The sequence below is a fragment of the Cucurbita pepo genome, chromosome LG13 (genome assembly GCF_002806865.2).
Source record: "Cucurbita pepo subsp. pepo cultivar mu-cu-16 chromosome LG13, ASM280686v2, whole genome shotgun sequence".
Lineage (NCBI taxonomy): Eukaryota > Viridiplantae > Streptophyta > Magnoliopsida > Cucurbitales > Cucurbitaceae > Cucurbita > Cucurbita pepo.
In genome coordinates, this window is record NC_036650.1 from 8,068,364 (window position 1) to 8,094,509 (window position 26,146).

The 26,146-nt window shown below is 38.5% G+C and overlaps 7 protein-coding genes across 17 annotated transcripts in view; 1 reads left to right on the top strand and 6 right to left on the bottom strand.

The window, feature by feature from the left end:
- Positions 1 to 629, bottom strand: part of LOC111808018 (transmembrane protein 230-like) — a 2,430-nt gene extending 1,801 nt beyond the window's left edge. The window contains exon 1 of one of the 2 annotated variants that reach the window (XM_023693777.1): positions 539 to 629. The gene's annotated coding sequence lies outside the window, so the exon portion shown is untranslated. Of the gene's footprint in view, positions 1 to 437 lie in introns of both variants that reach the window. The other variant, XM_023693776.1, reaches the window with a different exon arrangement.
- Positions 630 to 2,276: 1,647 nt separating this feature from the next.
- Positions 2,277 to 7,384, top strand: LOC111809071. Of its 9 annotated transcripts, none has more exons than XM_023695410.1 (11): positions 2,277 to 2,745; positions 3,301 to 3,374; positions 3,449 to 3,740; positions 4,080 to 4,163; positions 4,314 to 4,757; positions 4,884 to 5,016; positions 5,100 to 5,262; positions 5,342 to 5,470; positions 5,595 to 5,789; positions 6,386 to 6,508; positions 6,895 to 7,384. In XM_023695410.1, the coding sequence occupies exons 3-11, from the start codon at positions 3,458 to 3,460 to the stop codon at positions 7,009 to 7,011; spliced, it is 1,671 nt and encodes a 556-aa protein (XP_023551178.1). In that variant the 5' UTR covers positions 2,277 to 2,745; positions 3,301 to 3,374; positions 3,449 to 3,457; the 3' UTR covers positions 7,012 to 7,384. The 9 variants fall into 9 exon arrangements, with proteins under 9 accessions (XP_023551178.1, XP_023551179.1, XP_023551173.1 ...); XM_023695411.1 differs by having other exon boundaries at positions 3,452 to 3,740; XM_023695405.1 differs by lacking the exon at positions 3,301 to 3,374 and having other exon boundaries at positions 2,277 to 2,462; positions 2,548 to 2,745; positions 3,375 to 3,740.
- Positions 7,385 to 8,741: 1,357 nt separating this feature from the next.
- On the bottom strand, positions 8,742 to 12,326 carry LOC111809072 (probable serine/threonine-protein kinase At1g54610). The gene is made up of 7 exons (XM_023695414.1): positions 11,448 to 12,326; positions 10,804 to 11,088; positions 10,380 to 10,697; positions 10,071 to 10,298; positions 9,876 to 9,973; positions 8,932 to 9,782; positions 8,742 to 8,831 (listed from the first exon to the last, which is right to left on the bottom strand). The coding sequence occupies exons 1-7, from the start codon at positions 11,829 to 11,831 to the stop codon at positions 8,824 to 8,826; spliced, it is 2,172 nt and encodes a 723-aa protein (XP_023551182.1). The 5' UTR covers positions 11,832 to 12,326; the 3' UTR covers positions 8,742 to 8,823.
- Positions 12,327 to 12,942: 616 nt separating this feature from the next.
- LOC111809073 (probable WRKY transcription factor 3) lies at positions 12,943 to 16,483 on the bottom strand. 2 transcript variants are annotated; one of them, XR_002817172.1, is made up of 5 exons: positions 15,963 to 16,483; positions 14,933 to 15,606; positions 14,674 to 14,832; positions 13,355 to 13,765; positions 12,943 to 13,275 (listed from the first exon to the last, which is right to left on the bottom strand). XR_002817172.1 is itself a non-coding variant. In XM_023695415.1 (4 exons), the coding sequence occupies exons 1-4, from the start codon at positions 16,341 to 16,343 to the stop codon at positions 13,483 to 13,485; spliced, it is 1,497 nt and encodes a 498-aa protein (XP_023551183.1). In that variant the 5' UTR covers positions 16,344 to 16,483; the 3' UTR covers positions 12,943 to 13,482. The 2 variants fall into 2 exon arrangements, 1 of the variants encoding a protein (XP_023551183.1); XM_023695415.1 differs by having other exon boundaries at positions 12,943 to 13,765.
- A 1,252-nt stretch (positions 16,484 to 17,735) lies between these two features.
- Positions 17,736 to 20,116, bottom strand: LOC111809074 (chorismate mutase 1, chloroplastic-like). The gene is made up of 6 exons (XM_023695417.1): positions 19,628 to 20,116; positions 19,060 to 19,282; positions 18,891 to 18,977; positions 18,348 to 18,491; positions 18,132 to 18,224; positions 17,736 to 18,042 (listed from the first exon to the last, which is right to left on the bottom strand). The coding sequence occupies exons 1-6, from the start codon at positions 19,810 to 19,812 to the stop codon at positions 17,806 to 17,808; spliced, it is 969 nt and encodes a 322-aa protein (XP_023551185.1). The 5' UTR covers positions 19,813 to 20,116; the 3' UTR covers positions 17,736 to 17,805.
- Positions 20,117 to 21,466: 1,350 nt separating this feature from the next.
- LOC111809075 (membrane-anchored ubiquitin-fold protein 2-like) lies at positions 21,467 to 22,991 on the bottom strand. Its single transcript, XM_023695418.1, has 4 exons — positions 22,430 to 22,991; positions 22,117 to 22,289; positions 21,879 to 22,043; positions 21,467 to 21,784 (listed from the first exon to the last, which is right to left on the bottom strand). The coding sequence occupies exons 2-4, from the start codon at positions 22,247 to 22,249 to the stop codon at positions 21,729 to 21,731; spliced, it is 354 nt and encodes a 117-aa protein (XP_023551186.1). The 5' UTR covers positions 22,250 to 22,289; positions 22,430 to 22,991; the 3' UTR covers positions 21,467 to 21,728.
- A 1,248-nt stretch (positions 22,992 to 24,239) lies between these two features.
- On the bottom strand, positions 24,240 to 25,963 carry LOC111809076 (BAG family molecular chaperone regulator 8, chloroplastic-like). Its single transcript, XM_023695419.1, has 2 exons — positions 25,280 to 25,963; positions 24,240 to 25,192 (listed from the first exon to the last, which is right to left on the bottom strand). Exons 1-2 carry the CDS (start codon positions 25,865 to 25,867, stop codon positions 24,437 to 24,439), a joined length of 1,344 nt encoding a protein of 447 aa, XP_023551187.1. The 5' UTR covers positions 25,868 to 25,963; the 3' UTR covers positions 24,240 to 24,436.
- Positions 25,964 to 26,146: the final 183 nt, after the last annotated feature.

The following is a 26,146-nucleotide window of genomic DNA, read 5'->3' on the forward strand; positions in this document are numbered from 1 at the left end:
AACAAAAAATTGGACACCTATTTTCATCCAATCAAATCATGAAATAAAAATGATAAATAAAAGAAAAAAAAAAGAGCCATAAAAAATAAACAAAAACCAACTGAATTACCTCCCCTAATCAAACTTAACTAATTTCTACTTGAAATAACCAGCAATTCAAATGAGAATCTTTCAACTCCATTAATGAGAAAGAGAAGAGATCTGAGTTGACAGATGGGCTACAATCTCCTTCTTTACCCCCTTGTTTTCTTTCATTTCTCTTCCAAGAGAAGAATAATGTTAACAACTTCAATCCTACGCAACTAATTTCAACGCAGAAAACAAAAAGAACATAAATAAAAATTTAAAATCTAACAAACTTCCATATAATCAGCGATTGAAGCCATTAAAAGTGTCCATTGAATTCCACAATCCAGACAAAATATAGGAGAATCTACCTGGAACAAAAAATAGAATCAGACACAACAGAAGAAGATGATGCAGAATGGATCCTAAAATCTCAGAAACTCCGTCAAGTAGAAGATTCTTAAAATCTCACCGGAAGCTGAAGGTCCAGAAAGTCGTCGTCGTCGTCGCGTCCTTGATTCAATAGCGAAGGAGATGTGTTTGACAAAATAAAAATGAAATAAAATAAAATAAAAAACGGTGGAGATTGACTGCCTTCTGGATATTGGACTTCGAGTTGGGCCAGGCTTTCTAGAATCATTGGGCCAGGCCTTCTAGAATCATCGGGCCTTCAAAATTTGGTACATTTATTTTTTTATTTTTTTATTTTAACTTTCTGCAAATATTAGGTTTTTATTCTTACAAACATTTTAAATATCACATTAATTTAGCTGTGAAATTGTAATTTTATTAAAATTTAAACGAAATTTGGGATCTTTTGGCCTATAAAATTTAAAATTAAATCAAACCAAATTAATTTGGTTAAAATATGTTATTGGTATAAAAAATTTAATTGCAATTAAATGGATAATCAAGCCATTATTGGAAAGACTGATTATTAGATTTAGTTCATCCATGAATAAAATATTAATTAAATTCTCTAAACCCTAGAAATTGATTAATTTAAATACACCAATGGTTGTTTGCAAAGCGTTTCAATTTCCTAGGAAGTTTCATTGAATATGCTAAAACTATTTAATTATTATAATTATAATTTGGTGAAAGAATATAGTTTTATTTGCATCATCTCTTTCTTTTTTATATTCTTCAATCCATCTTTAATTAATTAGGCCGAAAGGAAACATATCTTAGAAGCGCTCATAAATATCTCAAACGAAAACCCNAAAAAAAAAAAAAAAAAAAAAAAAAAAAAAAAATCATCATATCGAACGATCTAACAAATCACATGGAGGGGCACAAGGTAGCATCATGGACACAAAACGTTACGCTCCTTGGAATGTGATAGATAACAACACACCAAGTTACTCACTGAACCTTTCCCCACACGCAATTGGTTGCACTAAAATGACAAAATTAATCAAGCTTCTCGTGTCGGCTAATTAAAAAGTTTGTCATGAGAGTATACACTCAAAGTTTTAGACGATATTATATCATTATAAATAATTATTTTATTTATTAATTTATTTAAAAGGAAATAAAAAAGAGAGGAGAGGAATACAGCTATATTGAAGTTGGATATTTGGCTTATTTTGATAATGAAGCATTACCGTATCTTTTATTTCACTTTATTTTTGTTTGTTTATTATTATTATTATTATATTTTTGGGTTTGTTGGGCCATTCCCCATATAATGTGTTTCATTTGAACTAATTTTAAATAATAATATACATTAAAATAAATAAACAAAAACTCAAAATAATAATAGATAAAAAATTATTAAAATAATAAATATAGATATCACATTATTGAAGATTTTTTTTTTTCATTTATATTAGAAATAGTTTTGATTTAGAATATAAATTAATAAATATAAATACAAGACACCCAACCATATTAAATACCATCCTAATTTTATTTATTTTTTAAAATACTCTAATTAAGACCTTAATCCATCTTAATCCCTCGTAGATATGATATCAAATAGTGACTTTAGAAAATTAATAATTGCATTAATAACTATTTATTATTAATTATTCAATAATTCGGTATAACAGCATGGTTATAATTAATTAAGAATTCAATTAAAAACCTACTTTTGTGCCAAACAAATCTATAATTAATATTAATTTTTTAAAAATGTGAAAATTTTAAATTTAAATATTTAGAAATATGATAAATAACAAAAAATACAGGGCGCGAAGGACTGAAAAATTAATTCCATGGGAGACGAGTTGTGAAGCTGGAAGAGACGACAGCGAACCCTTCTTTCTCTCTCTGATTCTGTGCCTAAGAATTCAGAGACAAAAAAACGAACCTAAATTGGAGGAGAAAGAAAATGCGAAGACCAACAATTAGAAACTTCTCAATCCCTTTTATTATGCGTCTCACGTTCTATTGTATTTAACTCTTTATCTCTCTCCGTTTCTTTCTTTTCCTTATTCGTTTCTTTCTCTTTTGACGATTCTGTTTCATAATTTCTAGGAAGAATCGTCATCTGGGTATTTTATTGCACCTCGATCCGGGTTCTTTTCGGATTCACCCACCAACCCTCTCCCTCCCTCTCTCTGTCTTTCTTTTTGTTTCTGGATAGCAGAGAAAGGGAGCTAAATCCACCGAGATCTCGCCGGCATCGAGGAATCGTTTTTGGAATTTTATCTCTCTGACCCTTTATCAGTTCTGGTTTGTTCCTGCATTTTCTTTATGTTTTGTTCAAATGCCCTTTGTTCGTCGAATGTTCTTGTTCATGTTTTTCATCGTTCTGTTTCGTTAAGTGCTGAATCGATAGTTTTTTGTTTTTGTTGTTTATCGCTGTCATCATCGTCAGAAGCAGTAAAACGCAATTGGGTTTTGTTTTCTTCTGTGGAATGACTCTGTTTTTTCTGACTTTTCTGTAGTTTTTACTCATGAAACATCATGCCCTTCAATTCTTTTAAGTGGACCCTCTGACCTTCTCTCTTAAAATTCCTTTTCTATTTATTTGTTCTTTTGTTTTTGGGCTCTCTCTTTCGAGAAGGAAAGCAATGTGGAAACTTCAAAGTTCTCTGATTATTCAACTTTTCTACCAAGCTGCTAGAATTTGTATGCGTGTTCTTTTCTTTTTTTCATGTACATTAGGAAATTTCTTCTTCTCAACCAGTTTATGCACATTTAATGATTTGAATCTGTCTTGCATCCTTGTGTTCTTTTGGAGATATAACTTCTGGGTTGTGAGCAACTCTTCATGTTCATGAACAGAATCCAACATATGCAATAAAATTGTAGAGTCCATTGCAGTCAGAGACCTGAGTTATCTGATTGTTTATTTTCAGGTATTTTATGAGGTGAATTGAACTTGTTGCGATCCTTTTTCTGTATTGGAACCATTGCTCCTTTTGTTGCTTAGAAGGCTATCATGGGAGGCTGTGTATCAACACACTCAGAAAAGATCAGAAGTCGGAAGAATGTGCATCATCAGTTTAGAAAATATGGTAGAAAGATTACCAATACTATCCCCAAAGCTATCATAAAAAGAAAGAGCAATGCTGGAAATAGGGTCACTGATTATGCTGTCAGTGAGTTTGTTCATATGGATCTTGAGAGTGGTGCAACCACTACTTGTAGAAGATCAGAAGTTTCTAATTCAACATTCCACCTCACTCAGCTGCAATGGCTCCACAGCCAGTATGATGCAAGCGGTATGCCCCCTCCATTGTATTCTGTCGTTGAGGTCCCTGATAGGATCTCATTAAATGCATCTAACAAGTGATCTATATAGTTTCTTTTGAACTGTTGTTTGCTCTGTTCTTGAACTATCCAGCATTTTGATCTCTTGGATATAAAGAGCCAAGAAATTTAACTGTGCAGTATATCAATCAACAAATATTCTCTGTTTATGCTTCATTTTCTTGATCATATGGTCTAAAATGAAGCCCATGTTTGACTCACTATTGTTTTGTCTAAAGTCAAATACAGACAATTTATCTCAAACACTTTAAGGAACAATGTTAATAGAATTTTCAAATGTTGTGTTTCAGCAGGTGGCCAAGATGAAGCTTGGTTTGACTCTGTCAGTGTTCTGGAGTCCGACTCAGACGATGAATTCAGTAGTTTGCATGGAGGTAATACGAACTAGTGTATCAGAATCCTTTGGCTACTGAAAATATTTTACAACTACTCGAAGTCTTGTGTGTTTAAATGGGCTGGTTAGATCTTATTTTTAAGCAGACTCAGTTTTGAGTATTGATTGTTTGGTCTTTTGTTCTTTGCAGATGGTTTTCCATCCGTGGGAAACGCAATCGGGAACATCTCGAGTGGCCAAGTGGTTCAATACGAAAGATCGTCATGCTTTCTGGAAAATAAGTGCAAATATGAAGAATACCATGAAAGCTATCTGAAAATAGAGGGGGGAAAACCAGAAAGTATCAAGAACAAGGATGAATATGGATTTGGTTTGATGAGTAACCAAGGTAATGAAATTTCCAGCAAGAAGAGTTCAATGTTAGATCATTCTTATGGCAGCTTGACGGGTCTAAAAGACGACTGGCATTGTTCCGTAGAGAAGAATCAAGAGACTATTATTAAGTCTGTGGAAATAAGTTTCAATGAGAAGATTCTGAATCCTCAGGCTTCTCAGGGACACAAAAAGCAGTCGGCTGTTTTCAGGCTTTCGTTTAAGAGACGCTCATGTGATGGAGAAGAAACCATAGAAAGATGTAAGTTTAAGAAATTACATATCAAATATTACATGATCAACATGCCCTACAGTTGAAGACCTCGTGCATACGTTTCTTCACACGAGGTTTGTAATTACAACGTGTCTAATTTTCGTTATGCAACAGGCCAATCAAAGAAGTATCTATACCATCCAAGAGCTGGACATATACCATGTTTTTCAGGAGAGAAACCACCCCCAGGAAGCTGGTCCGAAATTCCGCCCTCAACGTTCAAACTCCGTGGTGAAAGCTACTTCAAGTATGCAATTCTTTTTACTTGATATCAACCTCTGACCATGCCAGGATTTTGTCTGTGCTTATTTATTTGTTATTTACATGTAGAGATAAGAAGAAATACCCTGCTCCAAACATCAGTCCTTATGTTCCAATTGGCGTTGATTTATATATGTGTTCCAAGAAAATCAATCACATTGCTCAACACCTGGATCTCCCTTTGGTAAAATCTGATGCAAAGGTGCCTCCACTACTCATATTAAACATTCAGGTAACTTTTCTGTGGGTTAGTTCTTGGTTCCATTCTTCTATTGCTTCTTTAGGCATTTAAAAGTCTTGTTTTGTTGCAGTTGCCTACTTATCCAGCTGCAATGTTCTTGGGTGATAGTGATGGGGAAGGAATGAGTCTTGTTTTGTATTTCAAAGTTTCTGAGAAGTTTGATGAGGAGATATCTCTTCATTATCAGGAAAGTATCAAGGTACTCACCAAATGCAATTTAGTATGCTTTGAGCTTTTCAATCTTCATAATCTTAGGGTGCTCCCCATTCAACATGGGTTTCCAATATATCTTACAGCACAGATGTTCTTTGCTTATTCTACAGAAATTGGTTGATGATGAGATGGAAAAAACCAAAGGATTTACGAAAGATTCTACTGTTCCATTCAGGGAAAGGCTAAAGATTATGGCAGGGGTGGTTAATCCAGAGGATCTCCATTTGAGCTCCACTGAACGGAAGCTCGTTAGTGCTTATAACGAAAAACCTGTCCTTTCACGCCCTCAACATAATTTTTACAAGGTATATATTTAGAAACATTAGATCAAATGACCTTTGAATTTTCGGATTCCGTTTAAGAGTTAGAACAATGGATGACGAAACCTTTAGTGTTCAAGTTTTGATCGTTCCATTCGTTTATTTGATAAAGGTCACATGTGTCGGTTTACTTGAGTGTTGTGAGATCCCAAACAAAGCATTCCTTATAAGAATGTGGAACCCTCTCCCTAGTGGATGTGTTTTAAAACCTTGAGGGGAAGCCCGAAGAGGACAATATCTGCTAGCGGTGGGGTTGGGCTGGGCTGTTACAAATGGTATCAGAGCCAGACACCGGGCAGTGTGCCAGCAAGGACGCTGGATTGTGAGATCCCACATTGGTTGGAGAGAAGAATGAAGCATTCCTTATAAGGTGTGGAAACCTCCTCCTAGCATACGCGTTTTAAAACCTTTAGGGAAGCTTAGAAGGGAAAGCCAAAGAAAGACAATATCTACTAGCGGTGGGCTTCGCTGTTGGATTAGGATAAAAGAAAGGAAAGGGGAGAATGTAGTGCTTAACTTCCATATTTCTTATAGGTTACATAGAAGCATTTCTGACTTCAACCACTCTTCCACACTTGCAGGGCCAAGATTACTTTGAGATTGATCTAGACATTCATCGTTTCAGCTACATATCGAGAAAGGGACTTGAATCATTTCGAGAACGTTTAAAAAATGGAATACTTGATCTCGGTCTAACCATCCAGGTACATATTTGGCACCATTGCACTCTTTCTTCTTTCTGTTTTAGTTATCCTTTACCTTAGATACAAATATGCGGTTCATGTAAAAATGGGGCGCTTGGGTAAGTTTAGAAGCCATAAATGTTCATTTGGTGAGTCAAAGTGTTCTCGTGAGATCCCACCTCGGTTAGAGTGGGGAACGAAACATTCCTTATAAGGGTGTGAAAACTTCTCCCTAGTAATGCATTTTAAAATCGTGAGGCTGATGGCAATACGTAATAGGTCAAAGTTGACAATATTTGCTAGCAGTAGACTTAGGTTCTATGTTATCTCTGGAATCTTCTCTTCAAATCGAAAACAATTGCAGACTAGCATTAGTATGTTCTTAAACGCTCTTCTTCTGTTAACAGGCACAAAAACCAGAAGAATTGCCAGAGAAAGTTCTGTGTTGTGTGAGGCTGAACAAGATTGATTTTATGGATCATGGACAGATACCCACATTAGTGATGACCCGTGAAGAAGACTGATACCGAGTGACCGACCCTATGGTACATTCCTCGATTTGGTACGACATGTCGTGACTCGAGCAGCTTAACGAAAGTAGCAGCCAGACAACGTGGTCCTACTATAATATAATCCAAAAAATCCTTCATTTTTTGTCCAACGAATCACTCTTCTTTCCAGCTCAGAGCTTCTACCTACCAACAAAGAAGCAAGCCTTCACTGGCAATGTCTCAATGCCCTGTTCCAAGCTTACAACCATTGGTTTGTATATGTTTATTTCGTCGTCATAGTAACAAAAGCCCACGAATCTGAGCGCCATGTTCATATGCGCATGGAGCTCAACTCGTTGAGGCATTAACAACCTTTCTCAAGTTCATGTGAATTTGTGCTTTTTTATCCTTTTTTTTTTTAATATAATTCAGATAAAAAGAATAAGAAAAATAATGGTAAAGTCCATCTACTATACATATTTGTGAATTTTTTTATTAACCTTCGTGTTTCGTGAGGATTGAATAGAGATTCTATGCATAAAATTCGAAGTTCAGATTTAGTACGAACATTAATTTTAATTAGATGATTTTTGTATCAATTTTTGGAGATGGAGGCAGATGATAAATATTATTATGTAATTATGAATATAAAATATATTAAATGTTTTAGATTTACATATTTACATAATTAATATTTATATTTGGATGTGTTCATGAATCAAGATTTTGTTATACCAATTTTGTATTTGAAAAATAAAATTAAGTAATTACGTATAAAATATTAAATAGCTTTCATAATTGTTTAATGTTTTTTTTTTTCATTAATATAAAATTATATTTTAAATAAGGATAAATTAATTAGAATATTAATATTTAATATTTAAATTTTAAATAAGTATTTAAAAATAGTTATGTATGATTAATTAATATTAATTAAGTTATATTTTTACTATTTATCTCCAATTACAATAATTCTACCTATTATATATTATAGAATAAATGTGGAATGAGTTTTAAAGTTTTTTTAAATATAAAAGAAAAATCGGGACGAGGACTAATAAGTAAATTAGAGAAAAAGTGAAGGGCAGAAATGGAATTATGTGGATTAGGGTTTTTGGAGGTTGCCAATAAATGAAGAAGACGAAGACGGCTTAGAAGAAAGAAGCCCGAGGCCGAGCGCTTCCCTCTTGAGTTAGGGGTGGCGTGGTATTCCACAGGGAGAGGTTTTTGAAATTGTGGCGCACTCTCAGTGCGTTGGGCTTACATTATCACCTTCTGGTGGGGGCTTCCATGGCCGCTTTGCTGCCCTAGCTTTCGCAGTCAAAGCGAGGGGTTTCGCCCTACATTCAATTCATTTGCTTTGGATTTTTCTTTTCTTTTTCGAACTTCATTCTTACAAATTTCGCTTTCCTGATTCATCTGAGACGTAACTTGGATTTTTTTAGATATATGCATTTTCAAATTTGATTGCTTCTTTCTCTGTAAAATGTATATTTGTTTTTAATAGGCGGCGGAGAAGAATAAATTTGAATTGTTATTATATATGTATATGTTTTCGGGTTTCATTCAAAGGATACGAAGGATGCAGGGAAGTTAAAATCACGTTTTCGAAAATTGATCAATTGCATCCGCCGGTATTTTCATTGAACTTGTTTGAATATCTCAAATAAATGTATGTATACTTGTAGAAGCTTCTTCTTTCCTGCTTCCTCGCGCTTGTTTTTGGTGTCGGGTTGCAAAACACCAATCTGGGCTCCGTGTGGACGCAGCTTTTGGAACTGCTGCTGCTAAGAATGGTTTTTATGTACGTCTATCATCTGACTATTGCACCGGATAATGCACGAATCATTCATCTGGAAACAAGAACAGAAGCTTTTTCAATTGTTGATTGGTAAGACAGATGAAAAGAATAGTTCTTTGTAGAGGGTTGGAATCAGTATTCCCCCTAATTACCTCTTTCGAACCTGGATTTTCGAGCCACTCGTCGGATGTGGCTTTCATTTATTTGCAGGACTTCATCTATTCTATGGGGTTGTGTTGACAGAGGTCCTGGGATTTCAACGTGTGATTTCGTATCGTCGCTGTCCTGTTCATTTACCGGATTGGTTGTGGCGTTTGGTTGTTGTTCCGGATAGAGTTCATTGGACATATCCAAGATTAATGGGTATGCTTCGGATGCTTCAAAAGGCTCGGTGAAATCATATTTTCTCCTTTGCTGCTTTCGAATATCATTACCCTGCGCGCTTGAATTGGCTGGAATGTCCGCATGGCCAATCTGTTTTTTTGTTGATTCTAAGGTAAAATTTGCAAAAGATGGATCCAGAGCACTTATTTGGCTCTTAAGACCATCTGATATTGTAGACGTAGCTTCCTCTTTTCGCTTCTTTACCCAAGCAAAGCCACTAGATGATGAGACGGGTATTGGGGCTGTGAATGCGCTATCTCCTCTTTGAGGTGCAGTCGCGGCCTGGTTAGTCATTGATGTTGCATCATATAGTGGCTTCTGCGGCTCTCTGTGGAAAACGTCGCCTTGTTCATTGGAAAGATTGGCAGAATTACTGCCATTGTTCCGTCGAGAAGGTTGACTGTTTTCTTCTGCTTCCTGGGAGGAAAAATCTCCACAAACGTTGGAAAGGGAGGGAGTAATGTAAGAATTTAAAGTAATGTGGGAAGGGAGGAATGGTAAGGAAGGAGAAACCTCTTTTATTGGTACTTTATGGCTGTTGAATTCTGGGACATTTCTTCGGACTTTTTTAGGCCTTTGTGTTGCCCCTGTTTCTTTTGCTTTTGCATTAGCTCGCATCCTGCAAGTTTCCATAGGTATAGTTCTTCAGAATATATTGAAGATGCTGGATTTATTTTGGAGTCAAGTTAGTGAGACAGAGTGAAAGCTTCACCTTAGCGCATCTTCACGATTTTTGGCATCCATTTCTTTGTTTGGAGGATACTTGGGCAATGTCGATGGATCGCAAGCGAATGGCTTCGTTTTGAAATACTGGAAAGGAAGACGAACATAAATCATGATTGTTTTAAACTGTGACAGGACACTGATATTTGTATGGTTGAATGTGAATGCAGGGGCAAGAGGTTACCTCAGACATGAGAGCAGATGAGGCGGTACCCCGCTTAGGAGGGTCGATGGCGAGAAGAGTTTCCAATAGGCTCACTGCGGATGGTGCAAAATCTTTGCACTTTTCGTTAAGGGAACTTTCATATGGATGTTGGGGTCTAAACATAGCTGCATGAGGGAGCTTTGTTTTTTTCCAGAACTCTTCAGGTGGGGAGCCGCAAAGTTTGAATATTTTGTGCAATTGTTCAACCTGTTTTGTAGTAGAGTTCCATTCATGTCAGATCAACAACAAACACTGAGCAACAACCAAAAAGACCAAGCCATCCATTACCTCTGTTCTTCCTTTAAGAAGGGGTTTCCCCAGGTGCAATTCTGCAAATACACATCCTATGCTCCAAAGGTCCACCGTTAATCCATAATCTGTCGAACCCATCAGAAGCTCGGGAGGTCGATACCATAATGTCACCACTCGACTTGTTAGTGATTGCTTGTTTCTAGAGGTAATGATATTTGCCAATCCAAAATCTGCCAACTTTAGAATTCCTTCATTGTTTACCAAAATATTGGATGCTTTAATGTCCCTATGCATTATACCCCGAAGGTGGCAATGCTCAATTGCAGATAGAAGCTGTCTCATGTAACACTTTACCTGAAAAAAGAAAGCCCCAAGGGAAGATGAAATGGGAACGTTATTTCTTTCTTATTAGAGCAAATGCTATTGCTAGTGCAAGTAAATCAGTAGACCAAATACCAACCTGTGCGTCACTGAACTCGATATCGGGACAAGACACCAACCCTGCAAGATCATGTTCCATGTATTCGAATACAAGGTAAATGCTGCTAGACATTTTGGAAGTAATGAGGCCTTCTAATTGCATGATGTTTGGGTGATCAAGCCTGCGTAAAATCATGATTTCTCTTGCCATGAACCTAATGCTCTCCGGTTGAAAATTATCGAAACGAACCTTCTTCAACGCAACCATCCTTCCTGTCTCAACTTCTCGAGCTCGGAACACGCTGCTGTATGTACCTTGTCCAATCTAATTCAAAAACAAACTCTTGATCTTTTCTGGGTACGTTGGAGTGAATGCAAAGAAGAACATGTAGAACATACAAGAAGATGCATTAAACAGATCATTGCATCGTGGTCGGTTAAACCGAGACCTCCGAAACATAGGAAGAACAGAATTTGAATATTCGTATGCTCATTGTATAGACAGAATCATAAATGATGATGGATCATTTTGGTGTCCGCATCAATGGTAGGACTTTTGAGGCAAAATTATAAATGACCCTCTTTAGCATTTCAAAATCCATGGGTCGTACGAAATCATGATAGATTTGTTTCAATTATAAATGAGACAAACAAAGAGGAGCGACAAAAATGAAGAATGCTAACCTTTTCCAACTTCTCGAAGGAATCAGCTCGGAGAGGCACCCATCCCTGAATGGCCTCGCCGGCGGCACTACTGAGCCAGGAGGGCCAGCCGGCGGCAACCTGCTCGGCTTCGACGTAGCGTTGAGATGGCCCTGATCTGAGAGTACCCTTCTCCCCTTGGGAACTCCCTTTCTTGGATTTTTTGAGGTCTCGACCTCGATCCTCCGGTTTCTCCTCCCCTTTCTTCTCATGTTCGAGCGTCGTCACGGAGTGAGTTTTGGACGAACGATCCATGGTCGCAGCAGAGCCATTCTTGGTGGTGGCGGTGGCGGTTGTGGTGGGGCGGTGGTTGTGAACGGGAGACGCCGCCGCCTTAGCTACCTGCTTGGAGCTAATGCAACCCATGAACCTCCAAATCCCGACAGCATCGATCAGAGGAGCGACACAAAGGCGATCGACCCCGATCGGGAAATGGGCTGAGCAAGGGAGGGAGGGGAAGTGGACCCCTACAGCGAAGAGCTGAAAAGGGTCTGCATTATCTGGGGGCGGAAGAAAAGAAGAAGGGAAAATGGCTTGAACCCATAAGAATTGGGAGCCATTTTTGGGTTAAGTTGTTGGCACTCCAATGACCCTGTGTTCCTCCTCTGGGACTGCGTTATGTGCGGAAGAATTGACGAAATAGTCTGTGTTGTTTTTGTGGGAAACGGCCCGAAAGCAGTGGAAGAGAGAAAGAGAAACATTCGTGGCTCCTAACTGCCTGCTTCTTCCCCTTGTTTCCTTTCTATTTTCTGTTGCTTTCCCTTTGCCTTAGCCTTATTTCACTCACTCCGCCATTACAGCTCTGCACTTTCTTCCTTCTCTCCTTCTACTTCTTTTCCTTTCTTCCTTCTCTCCTTCTACTTCTTTTCCTTTCTTCCTTCTCTCCTTCTACTTCTTTCACTCATTCTCTTAACCATCTTCTTCACTTTCTAATTTACTCATACTTCTAATTCTTTTCTCATTGGATTTCACCTTTTTCCTAATCAAACCTGTAACTTGAGTGGTTATCATATCAACTCATGTCGGACAACCATCTCAATCATTGTTTCAACCAAATTAAACCTACTTAGGATTGATTGCATACACTACACAACCATGCATAAGATCTCTACATTGTATCCTTGTCTCCTCACATCATATTGGATCCAAAATTGTTTGGACCAAAAAAAACAACTATGGTCTCTCAAGTCATTAAATTAAACGTCCAACTTGATTCACACAATAAGCAAACTCAATGTTAAATGTAAGTTCCATTAAAATATCCAAAGTAGAATTGTAATCGTCCTAGCAGATATTGTCTTTTGAGTTTTCTCTTTTGAGGTTGTTCTCAATATTTTTAAAACATGTATGCGAGGGAAAAGTTTACACACCCTTCCAAAAGAATGTTTTGTTGAATACACTTTCTTTCCAAACCCATTGAAAGGAAATGAAATAATAGAATATGTGATGATGAAACATAAAGGTAGAAGCAAAATGCCAAAAAGGGTCCACTTCAAATCCAACCTTTTCATTGTTTTTCACAACCAAATGCAGAGAAGTACATAGCAACTTCCCAATGAAACTATATCCACAGCCCATCTTCAACCAAACAATATAAAGATTATCAACTTCATACACACAACTACAATTTGTACAGTTCATATTTTGGTATAAACTGATGAACAACTACAAAACAATGAAATTTTACAGTACATAACAATGTCTAGTTTGAATTTTGCAAGTCACACTACACAGCAGGCTTCAAAAATGACAGAGAAGGTTACCCCACTTCCTGTACCTTGTCGGATGCTGTTTAGACCCTTCAACTCAACTGCAGCGGTGAAATGGCCTCAGGGCAGAGAGACACAAGTAATAACATTATTTGCGATCATAATATCAGTATGACTGACCTCCCTGCATCTCCTTTGGCATCAGGATTAGAGGAACATTAGGCAAATGGAGCTCTTTTGCCTCATACACATACACTTGAAATCAACTACTGACCTTCTGTTCCAATGGAAGGTATTGTTGTCGCACTTTACACGGTGATTTTCTCTTCTTTAAGCCGCAAAACGGCAGGTCTCTGTTCATTACTTCCAAATTCCAACTCTTTGAGTAATGGATGTTTCTGAGCTACAACTTTATGTGGTTTGATCTGGTGCACGGTATTGTTGACTGTGTGGTGGCTGCTGTTTCTAGCTGCAGGAACATCATGGTTATGTTTCCCTTCGTATGTAGTTACGACAGCCTTCGAGTCCGTTGAAGACCTCTCGACATGCTTTCGAACGTTGCACCCAGCACTAGTGCATTTGTAGTAGCTCCTGTTCACAGGTTATAAGAAGTGATCAAAACCCCAAATCAAATGTCGATCCTAAATTCTATCTATCTTAGCAACAAAATCACTCAGGGAGAGTTAAAATCAACTGGAAAGTTCTTATCATTCCGTGGTATACTGCACTTTCGAGTACACAGGACTACATAAAATCCGAACATTTCCATTATCAACTGTTAGGTTGAACATTTCCGTTATCAAATTGACAACAAAGTATCTCTCCAACGTACAAACTCAGTGCATGTTATTGAAGTCAATTTGTAACAGTCCAAACCCACTGCTAGTAAATATTGTTCTCTTTGGGATTTCCCTTCAAGAGCTTCCCCTCAAGGTTTTTAAACGCGTATGTTAGGGAGATGTTTCCACACCCTTATAAGGAATGCTTTGAACCCCTCTCCAACCAATGTGGGATCTCACAATCCATTCTCCTCGGAGGTCCAGCGTCCTCGTTGGCACACCGTTCAATGTCTGGTTCTGATACCATTTGTAACAGCCTAAGCCCACTACAAGCAAGATATTGTCCTCTTTGGGTTTTCTCTCAAGATTTTAAAACGCGTCTACTAGGGAGATGTTTCCACACCCTCATAAAAAATGCTTCGTTCCTCTCTCCAATCGATATGAGATCTCACACAACTGCAAATCATACCAGTAGATTAAAAAAAGAGAAGTCATAGGAAAACGATGTCCCATGGATCATCTTATGAGTTATGACCTTCAAGAACATCATGTAAAAATCTTAAAAGTTCAGAAAGAAAAGAAAGCAAGCTTATCATAGGGAATGATAATGATTTCCAGGGTAACGATATGACAAGGCGTAAGCTTACGCTTGCAGATACCGCCGAGGTACTACGGATAATCTGAAAATATACTAGGACAAACAGAATTTGAAGTAACTACCTCGGATTAGGATTTCCTTTAACCACTTTCTGCCCATACTTGCGCCACCTATAACCATCATCTAACAGGTCAACCTCACTTCTTGTTTGAACAATGATTTTTGGTTCTGTGAGTGTCTTATGAGACAAGGCAGCACCAGATGTCCCTGCTTCAATGTTCCTGCACTCATGAACAAAAGCCACAAAAGGCTCAGTTTTTCCTTGTTTTTTTATCCCAATAGCCAAAGCAAGATAGATACACAGTAAAATAATACACATACTGCCTCTTTGGATTTGGCTCATCTTCATCTCTGTCATCCGTTATCTCTGTATCGCCTTGTTCTTCACTGTCACTAGACCCTACTTGCACATTTTCACTCGACTTGTTCAAAATTCCCGCTTGATTTTGCAAACCACATTCGAGCTTCGTCGAAGAATTTGTACATCCAGTTGGTTCGCTATTATCTCGAGCGCGTTTGTTGGCTGGAGGACGTTCATGGTTGTGCTGGCCTTTGTAAATAATTTCAGTAATTTGTCCATCAGGTGAGCGTTCGATCTTCTTCTTTACAGGGCAATTCAAATGAGTGCATTTGTAATAGCTTCGTGGATATTCACTGCCCTTAACCAACTTCTGTCCGTATTTACGCCAGTTATAGCCATCATCTGCAGGTTTATCAGACGCAGCATGTGGAGGAGGAGGTTGATATTTTCTATCAGGATGAGAGACTTCTGTCGATTCTGGAACGAGACTTTTCGTATCGGACGTGGAGGGTAATATTAACTGCAGAGATGCTTCATCAAGAGTAAACGATGGATCGCGTATCAACGGTTCGGTTGAAGCTGGTATTGAGGAATGTTGATATTCAGCTTGCTGCATATGCATATGAGAGTGCGCCAATGCCGCTTGAGCAGTCACCTGAGCCAATGCCTGCTGGTGCGACATCCCGAACGGACTCTACGAAGAATTTAATCAACAAATCAATTGGAAGTTTGATGAATACATAAACATAACCTTGAAAGAACAAATATTAAACAAACATAAACTTCAAGTTTCCATAGATAACGTTTGTTTTGTTCAAACTCTCAAATGCTATCCAAACATGTTCAACATCACCAAGTTTTGCTGCAAATTTAGGCAATTTCATTTATACAACCAGATTTCACCATCAAAATCATGAACAGATAAAAGAAAGTTCTCAACACAAGACCTAAAAATCAACACAAAAAATTTCAACGCAGAAGAAAAGGAAATCTGAGAGCAGCAGAACACAAGAAGCCATCCATGAATCAAATGGGTACTTCCAGTTTTACCTGGGGAGGATAAAACCCCGGCGAATTAAGTAACCCAGAAGGGCTAAGCCCCGGCGGGACCGAGAACAAAGGAGACCGAGCCACGACTAAATTCATCGGTTTCGATTGCTTCAACCCAAATTCCGATTCCGAATTGGGCGTGGACCCAGTTCCCAAAAACCCCATAGCTATCGGAGAGGCCATGGCTCCGGCGAGAAGCTGGGAGAAAGACGGCGAGTCAACGGCAGCGTCGGCGAAGAAACTGGAGACGAGAGTCATAGGGCCAGGGCTAAGCCCAGTGGGGCCGCCAGCAAAAAAGGCCTCCATGGAAGGACGTGGTGGCAGAGTGATAGTCGGGCGGGGTGGAGGTCTGGCAGAGTGGTCGTCCTTGTTCTTGGCCATTGATGAAGCTGTGCTTGTGTTTCTTTTTTGGTTCAGCTCCTCCTCAGTCTCTGAATTTCTCTGTTTCTTACAAAAAGTGCTCCCAATTTGGGGATTTGAGGTTTGGGAACATTTGTTGCCATCTTTATCTCAAACCCCCACCCAGCTGACCTCTGTTTATTACTTAATTCTTACCTTCTTAAAATATTTTTACTCATTGTACACCTACTTTGACTTTGTTGGGATCCATCACTTTTCTTCTTCTTCCACACCCACTCCATTCAATAACCTAAACAACTTCACCCATCCGCTACCAGATATTGTCCCATTCTTTAGATTTTTCCTTTCGAATTTCCCTTCAAAGCTTTAAAACATGTCTGCCCTGCTCTTTCGACTTTTCCTTTCAAACTTCCCCTCAAGGCTTTAAAACACGTCTGCTATGAGACCCCCTTTGTGGCTCAGCGTCCTTACTGGCACACCGCCTCGTGTCTACCTCTTTGAGGCCCAGCGTCTTCGCTGCACTCATTCCTTTCTCCAAGAAATGTGGGACCACCACCAAATCCACCCCTTTGAGGCCCAGTGTCCTTACTAGCACACCGCCTCGTGTCTACCCTCTTCAGAGAATAACGAGAAGGCTGACACATCGTCTGGCGTCTGGCTCTGATACCATTTGTAACACCACAGATCCACCGCTAGCAAATATTATCCTCTTTGGGGTTTCTCTCTCGGGCTTTCCCTCAAGACTTTAAAACACTACTGCTGAGAGAAGGTTTCCGCACCCTATAAAAGTTGATTTGTTCTCCACCCCAACTAATATGGTACATCACATTTTTGGTGTATTTTAGCGTACATTATGAATTTGGATTACGACACATAGACATGTGAATTCACCTGCGGACTACGTGTCGTGTACGTTAGCAAAGACATTTAAATTNAAAAAAAAAAAAAAAAAAAAAAAAAAAAAAAAAAAAAAAAAAAAAAAAAAAAAAAAAAAAAAAAAAAAAAAGTGGGTCCCAGTTTCCAAGAACAACCTGGTGTTTCCGTACTCCAAAATGAAACCTTATTTGACTTTTCTTCTTCTTTTGCCCTAATCTTTCTCGCCTACAATTTTACCCTTTTAAATAGATGAAATTACAAAAATATTTCAATTTTTTATTTAATATTCATCAATTATTAATAAATAATTACATGGTTAAGAAAAAATAACACGTGTACACTACGTGGGCTCAACTATGAGCCAAGCTGGCAATTTTTTACGTGACATAATGAATTGTCTAATAATAAAATTTAAGACATTCAAGAGAATAAAATCTATAACAATCTGTCCACGTGGAAATTTGTGAAATACTCTTAATTAATTAATATATTTATAAAATAATTTATGCATCTATAAACAAACAAACATTCATAGAATTATAAGAAAACTTCAAACTTCATCTATTATTAAGCTTTTTAAGCATTGAGTCTGAAGATTAACTGCAAATCAATCTAATCTTCTCAACAAGTATTGAACTTGAACTTCCTTTGTTAATGGCATGATCCATTCTCCATACAGTTCAGCAACCAAACTGGGTTCTATTTTGTAAACTGGAGCAGCATGTGTTTCCTCTATGTTTACAGGAACCTCTTGCCCGAATGTTTTCGCTTTCGTTTCGACTCTCCTTTTTACCGCCTCCTCGACGATCGGGAATGTCAGCATCTCCATTAGTTTCTCTTTGTCCTTCAAAACTCAGCACCGTAATTATGTAGAACGAGGCAAATTACACGCAAGAATCAAGCAATGCTGTATTGTAATAGAAGAAACATTACTTGCTTCCTTATTGCAGCTTCGTACGCATCGGGCGATTCTCGAAACTTTGCTTCTGCTACGAACTTTCCATAATGGATTCTCTTTGATAGAGCCTGTAATGATTGGAACATACGACATGGGAAACTTGGTCGTGTTAATGTAGATGGGATTGCTCATGATTGTCTAATGATCATAGAAAGTCAGTGTGCATGGTTGAGATAGTCATGGATGCAGACCTGCAAGCAAATGGTGTCACAAACAGCAGTAGATCCATAATTGCTATCATCTCCTTCCTTGACTAATCTTGGTATCAGATCCCTGAAGTACATGCTCCATACTTTGCTGTTTATATTAATGGAATCCGCCGGAGGATGTAGTACCTATTTTCCATCAAAATCGGTGACAAACTACGTTATTCGTTACACTATTCATTCATACACACAAGAAAGCACGACGGATCGATTGGTAGGACGAGATATTTGGCTTGGATAGATGATAGTTCATAGAAACATCATATATGTGAACCATCCACCTAGTTTTCTAGTTCCAAGAATGAAGTTCTAGTTGTCGTGAGATCCCAACGAAGCATTCTTTATAAGGGTGTGCAAAACCTCTCCCTAACATACGCGTTCTAAAAACCTTGAGGATAAGCTGAAAGAGAACAATATATGTTAGCGGTGGGCTTAGGCTGTCACAACTGTTTTAGCTCGAGGGATGTTGGAAATGATGTTCTAAACACATTTTTAAGGACTTGAGAAGTCATGGAGGTTAATATTCACCTGTGGATACTGAAGCGGAGGCAACAATGGAGCAGGTAGGTCGTTGGGGAAGAAAGGATGTTCATCAGGGCTCTTGTATCTTCCCACCTAATGAGCAAAAAATGCTTCCATAACACACAAAACATTAACCTCAACTCTTTTTGTTCATCCTTTTAGAATGTTGAAGTACCTGGGCATGCAGCTTTTCAGTTTCCATGACCAAGAACTCCACTAAAGAGCCACTGAAGCCATCCATGGAGAAAGCATTGGGGTCATAGGTATCTCCATTATAACAGTACTGAGCTCTCCCTAAAAGACTAAAGATAATGCTGTCCTCCTGAGAGATTAACGAGTGTCTTATTGCCTCTAGGGTCAAGTTCTCACTGATGTCCACCCTTGATTTTGGTGATGGTCTACAATATCATAAACAAACCCTCTAAATTTGCAGCTTATTCTACCAGAAACAGACAGAAACATGCTTGAATTCTAGCAACAAACACCATGTTTTCATATGCAATGAACACAACAGCAATTTGGGAAGGATCTAATCACAGAAACTGATCTACCTCTATAATCTACCATCAAACTCAAAAGTTCACTATATAAGAATCTAATCGAGTTGAAAGAAAGTGTATACAGAGGCGCATCAGTTGAAATGAAATAATAATAATCAAGAACATTGTAAAATCAGAGTTCACCCAGTAAAGCCATAAGGAAAGCAAATGAAAAGAGAGGTAAAACGAAGAAGAGTAAGATACCCAACAGACGCCACAGAGGCTTGAACAGAATGAAGGGCAGCTCCATGAGGCAAACTCAAATGGAGAGGCAAAACCCCACGATTCTTCCCACCATAGGAGGCAAAAACGCAGGTGGGTGTGGAGAGCTTGGAGAGACGAGCCGCAGAGGTTGCAGGGAAGGAAGTAAAAAGCAGCTTGGCCTCCATTTTAGAGGGAAACAGAAAATGAAAAGGGAATCTAGAGAGGGAGAGAAGGAAGAAGAAGGGGTTTATTAAGGGAGGGGAAATGGAAGTGGGAGGTGAGAAGGAAGGGCATGAAAAAGGTACGGAGGAATGCGGTTTGTTGATGGTGGTGCGGAGGGAGGAAGTGGGGTCAGTGGGTGATGCAGGATTCCATGGCCAAGCCAAGAGCCGCCATTGGTCAAGTAAGTCCTCCAATTTTGATGATCGTTTACCTTCACCTAACTCGCTGTACTGGTACCTACCACCACCACCGAGCTCTAATTTTCCAGGCCTGGGTTGTTGTTGGATTAGACTTGCACCCCATGAATTCAACATTTTTTTTTTTTTTTTTTTAAATCCACGTGGCCTCTATTATTCTCGAAATTAATTGGATTTAAAATTCATAAATAAATATAATAAATTTTTTAATAAATGAAGAAATATATGATTTTGATTTTTAAAATATGTTTTTTTTAGTATTGAAATAAACCCATGTTTTATTAAATTTAAAAAATAAGGGACTGAAACTGTTATTACACACGTTTTTATTAATGGCATAATCGGAAGAAAAAAAGAATTTAATTTTATTTTATTTTTCAGAATTTAACGGTAATCTGTTAGAATTTATAGTTAAGTTGCATCCAAAAATATATTTATTAAATATTATTAACAAACAACTAATTGGTGGTTGAAAATTTGTTTTTATTTAATATAATTGGATGGTATCGAGAAAATTTAAGCTACTCATTCAGAAAATGTGACTTATCCTATCAAATTAAAAGGAGTGACTTGGCTATCAAAAGGCCACGTCACTAAAGGTTTGGCCAATCCACAAGCCTTAAAATGAGTGACTTGGCATGCTGAGATATAGCCACGTGTCGTCATGTCATATCCAATTGCACCATTAGCATAGAGGAATCTGGATCTGGTTGGGCCTGATGGGTACTGTGGGTAGGAGAAAGGCCCATTGAAAGATGCAATTAAAGCTTGTTATTGGGCTGTGGCTGCTTGTAGTCCATCTGTAATTGGGTTTGATGTGGGCCTCTGGGCCCTCTACTTCTCCATCATATTAAATGGGAGGGTGGGTAATATAAAAATTGGGAAAATAAAATTTTATAGATAATTTAGAGGTATGATCGAGCCTTAAATCACTTTTGAAATAAAATGATTTATAGAACACGAGCATGAAAGTGTGGATAAAACACCTCGACAAACATGACCGAAACATCTGACACGCAACCACAATCAATATGGTTTAGACAAGCATAACTGTGATACACTATGTTCGAAAAGTGAGATGTTTGGGCCGTGTGTGAGGACTGGACGTCTTTTGTCCTCTTGAAGGCTGATACGACTGGACGTCTCCATTTTGTTTTCTACCTTTTGTCCTCTTTAGGTTTTTCCTTTTCATTTTCCCCTCAAGGTTTTAAAATACGTCTGTCTGTTAATGAGAGATTTCCACACTCTTATAAGAATGTTTCGTTCTTCTCTCCAACCGAGTGGGATCTCACAATCCACCCCTTTAAGGCCCAGCGTCTTCACTGACACACTGCCTGGTGTCTAGCCTCTTTGAAGCTTAACGTTCTCACTGGCACACCGCTCGGTGTTACTCTAATGTCATTTGCAACTGCAAAAGTATATAAAACCTTTCGCCACAAACATCTGAGACAGCAGAAGGGTTCCACAAAATGAATCTAAACAACAAATGAAGCTATTCATAATAGATCTGTTCTACAAACTGGCTTGTCTTCATAAATACCCCATCCTCCTCGTCCCCGTCCCCATCTTTGCTACCTCAAACGACTGTCGAAACAAGAACAAAACCTCCAGAATAAGCTTCTTCAACAGATTCCCAGCTTTTAAAAGGAAAATTTGCTATCTTTTATGCACTCAAATTCCCTTTATAGTATAGCACAAACACACTTGTCTTGTGTTGATGGGTCGCTACCTTTCTTCTCTGCTCAGCCAAACAAAACAGTGCTGAATGGTTTCAAGTTCTATCTTTGTGAAGCAATCAAAGTGCAATATTCATTCTATAGAACAGATCATACCTTTCTCCAAACTTGGAGGTTGGATAACAACGTGCATGGTTGTAACACTACCAGGAATGTCATATAATTGGCTTCTGCAATCATTCACTGTTCTGTTATTCTCTAAGATTTTTCCTGCACTTATTAGCTTCACATCCTTTACTGTTCTTGGACCATTCTCCTTTTCTGCTCAAACAAATACAACATCAGCGTAGGATAGGAATTCAAGTAAAAGAAAGGATGTTCAAACTTCACACACCTCTTGGCCATTGAGCAAGAATGCTTTCTTTCAAGGTTGCTATGCTTGTGGCAGCAGGGAAGGTTTTGGGACCGATATCAGACCCGTCGTTCAATCGAAACTTGATATCCAATTGATCTCCCACTCCACCCATATTGGCTCGCCTCTTCAATCAATCACGGAAAATTTGGATTCTGCAAAAACAGAGAAACCCAGAAAACGAAATTCAATCAAACAATCAATCAATCCGCTATGAACACTGATTTTAAGAGATGGGAATTTGCGGATCGCAAAATGAAATCGATTCAGAAAACACCCATAGAAATTGATTAACCTTGATTCAGAGATTGGAAGTGAAGAAAACCCCGATGCTATCTCGAAAACAAAGAAGATCAAAGAAGAACTCAGAGATGAGGCTCCTCCAGAGTTATCAAAGTCTTCTAAATCTGGGGTCAATGACTCCATTCTTAAAAGTTGATTTCTTGATGTGCCCATGATTAAAATGGATTACCCAATCGTAATATTTACGCCTAATTTAAACAGCTCCGAGGAAGTAGAAAAGGCCACAGTTTTTTATCATAGAAAAAATATACAGTACCCATTACCTACAACAATGCAAGAAATTGACTTTACTCTCCTAAATTAAACCCCTTTTCCCCACATAAACTCGCATCTCAGAAGGTCAAAACCACAAACTCAAATCATTCATGTCGGTAATCGAAGCATCACATGAGTGATAGATGCGAGAAGAAGAGATTTTCAGAGATGAAAAGGGATGCAACCAGATATTCTCATTTCATACACAGTTCCAAGAACTGATAAACAAAAAGGTTCCTAAAATGCTGAATAAAATTATATATTTTTCAAACAACTTCGATCCTTAGCGCCACAATCGCACTTTTTCGAAATGTTTATAGGTGATTATATGACACTCACTCTCACTGGCAAGTAAACCAGCTAGTTCGAATTCGTGTAGCTGTTGGACAGAAGAGGTATGTCCTAGTCTCCAATCCCGCATTGAGAACGAGATATAGAGATTTTCGAAAGAGAGTAAAAATAGAGATTTTCTAAAGAGAGTAAAAAAGCAATGTTAAGGCTAGCAAGGTGCGACCACAGACAACAAGCAATTTAGATTTCTCCACTAGAACTTTGAACAGCCAATCAATTGCTCATTTAATGCAATTAATTGGCATTAATCAACGCATAGGTATTGAATTCATCATTTCAATTACAATAAGATAATGTTGAAGAAAAGAAGAATGGGAAGAGGGTCCAACCAAATCAATGTCAATGTGGGGTATGCCTCTTCAATTAGTTTTGTGGAGAGAAATTGATTTGAACTTTCTTTTGCTTACGACATAGATGATATTAATTACATTAAGACCGATAAAATCTAAACCAGAGTGACCAACCATCATATATTATCAATATAAAGCACAAATGTGGTACACTAAGAAGAAAAGTAAAAGATGAAGGTGACCAACCATATGGAAAAACACTCACCGAGGGATCTAACGTCGTTTGCGCCTCCATACATAACAGTTATGTGGTGAGATGTAACAGCCCAAGCCCACTGCCATCAGATATTGTCATCTTTGAACTTTTCCTTTCAGACTTTCCCTTGAGGTTTTTAAAACGTGTGGAGAGGTTTCCACACTCTTATAAAGAATGTTTTGCTCCCCTCTCCACGAGACGTGGGATTTCATAATCCATTTGTAATAGCCCAAGTCTACCGCGAGCAGATATTGTCTTCTTTAGATTTTCCCTTTTGAGCTTCCACTCAAGGTTTTTAAAACGTGTCAGTTAGGGAGAGGTTTCCACACCCTTATAAAGAATGTTTTGTTCCCCTCTCCAACTGTGTGGGACCTCACATGAGGTGTTTGGTATTGTATGCATTTCCGCTATATCCCAAAATATACTGAACCTAGGCGATATCCCTGCATGAAGAACTAATAATACCAGATTTCTCAGCAACTAAGACCATATTCAGACCGGAAATCTGTTCTTCCGGGATTGCTGCAAAATGAATCTTTATTTTGTGGGATCTTTTCAATGACAACAATGAGCAAGAACGAACTGATTCCAGTTGTGTATAGCCCAAAATTGATGAATGATTCTCACCCAATAATCACACACTTACGACATGTTGAAGAAATTTCATAAACATTATGTTCTAATTCATAAAAATTGGTTGTAAATATCCAGGAAGGTGTTACAAACTCCAGAAGCATCAACTACAAGATCAAACCTTCTTCAAACAATGAGAACAAACCAGATGCCATACCCAATAGAGATTTCCAAATCCAAAAAGAAAACTAGCAGTTGGTTAAAAACTACATACTCATCCCAGAATTTTCACACACTTTCTGTTCTTCATTACCTCCGCTTTATTCTCCATCTTCAATGGCAAGGGAGCAGAGAATGCAACACCTCCATGGCCACTGGTCATCGTCCTTCGACGGTTTCTTTCTCCATCACTGACCTCTGGAAATCCATCATCTCCTCCATGTGCTTCTTCATTATCACCATCTTCCTCAGCTACCTCAGAAAACTCCTTAATCTCCACAAGCTCATCACTTGAATCCCTTTCTTCATCCAAAACACCATAATCTTCTTCATGTGGACTGTTGCTGCCTAAAACCCTACAGATATTTCCATTCTCAGCTAATCCAACACTTTTCTTCACTCTAACTCCAATATGTTGCCCTTTTGCAAGCTTCCCATTTCGAGTTTGATTGTTATCTTTGATAATTGTTCTAGGGGACTCCTCCTCCTCCTTCCCCTCATCAACATCACCAACATGTTGAAACCTTTTAAGATTCAGTTCTTTCCCATCATTCTCAAAAATTCTCGAACGCTCACAAATCTTTTCAACTCTGCTCCATAATTCCTCAATAGTCTCTTTCTGATTCTCATAGCTTTTAAGCTTAGGATTAGAAACAATAGATTTATTGACATTTTGAACTAACCTCGCATTTCTCATTGCCTTAAGTGGAAGTCTGTTCCTCTTCACAGCAAAGGAATCAATCCGTTCCCAAAACTGAACCAAATCTCTGATAATGCACTTCTTGCTGTCTTTGACCATTGGATCACTACCCTGAGAAGAAGATCACGGAGAAGATCAATTAGAATCAATTACAATGAAAGTAGAAGAAATGAAATACATCCACCAAACTACAATTACCTGAATGGAGTCGAGATGGAGAAGCAAATCCATTATTTCGAGAGAAATGGTGTTACGATCGAAGTAGAATTCATTGGACAGCGACGATTGGAGAGATTCAAATCTAGACTTGATGATGGCGAGATCTTTGAGCTCTCTAAGTGCTCGCGATCTGCGGACAAGGAATGCTCGAAAATGTGTCTGGATTGTACTCGCGGCAACTTGCCGGAGAGATTGCAAAGAAACATGAGAACCAGAAACTCGATGGAGAGAGGATTCGAGGGCTTCGATGCGGGAGAGAAGAGAGGAGATGGTAGGATGGTGGACGACTTGGGGAAGTTCTTGCTCACGAAAGCGCTTCTGATTTTGGGGTTGAAATTGATAATGCGATTGAAATTTCTGGGTACGATGACTTGGGTACTGAGAATAGTGCTGAAATTGGGCGGATTGAAGGATTTGAGAAGCAAGAGCTTGAAGAAGGGGGTCGGAGGGAGACGGCGGCAGAGGAGGAGAGTGGTGGGGGCTTTGGAAGCAGGGAGTGGTGAAATCGCCGCCGCAGCAACAGGCGTGGGGAAGATGGGTTTGATGAGGATAGTGATGAGAAGCCATTAGAGGCTTGAAGTTTGAAGCTTGGTCAGCTAGGAAGAGATGGAGATTCTTCGAGGGCTTAAGGGGTTCCGATTTTGGCGAACTTTTTGCGCTTTTCCCCAACGAATACTACTTATACCCACGTGTAATGTTTTTCCCACTAAAAAAGAATTAGAGTACGAAATGGGTAAAATGTCCATTTTACCCTCGTGGACTTGCCCCAAACATGAGAGGATTCTCGGTTTAGATAGAGAACGAGAGAGTAAGTCAGAAAATTTTCTATTATATAAATGATGATAG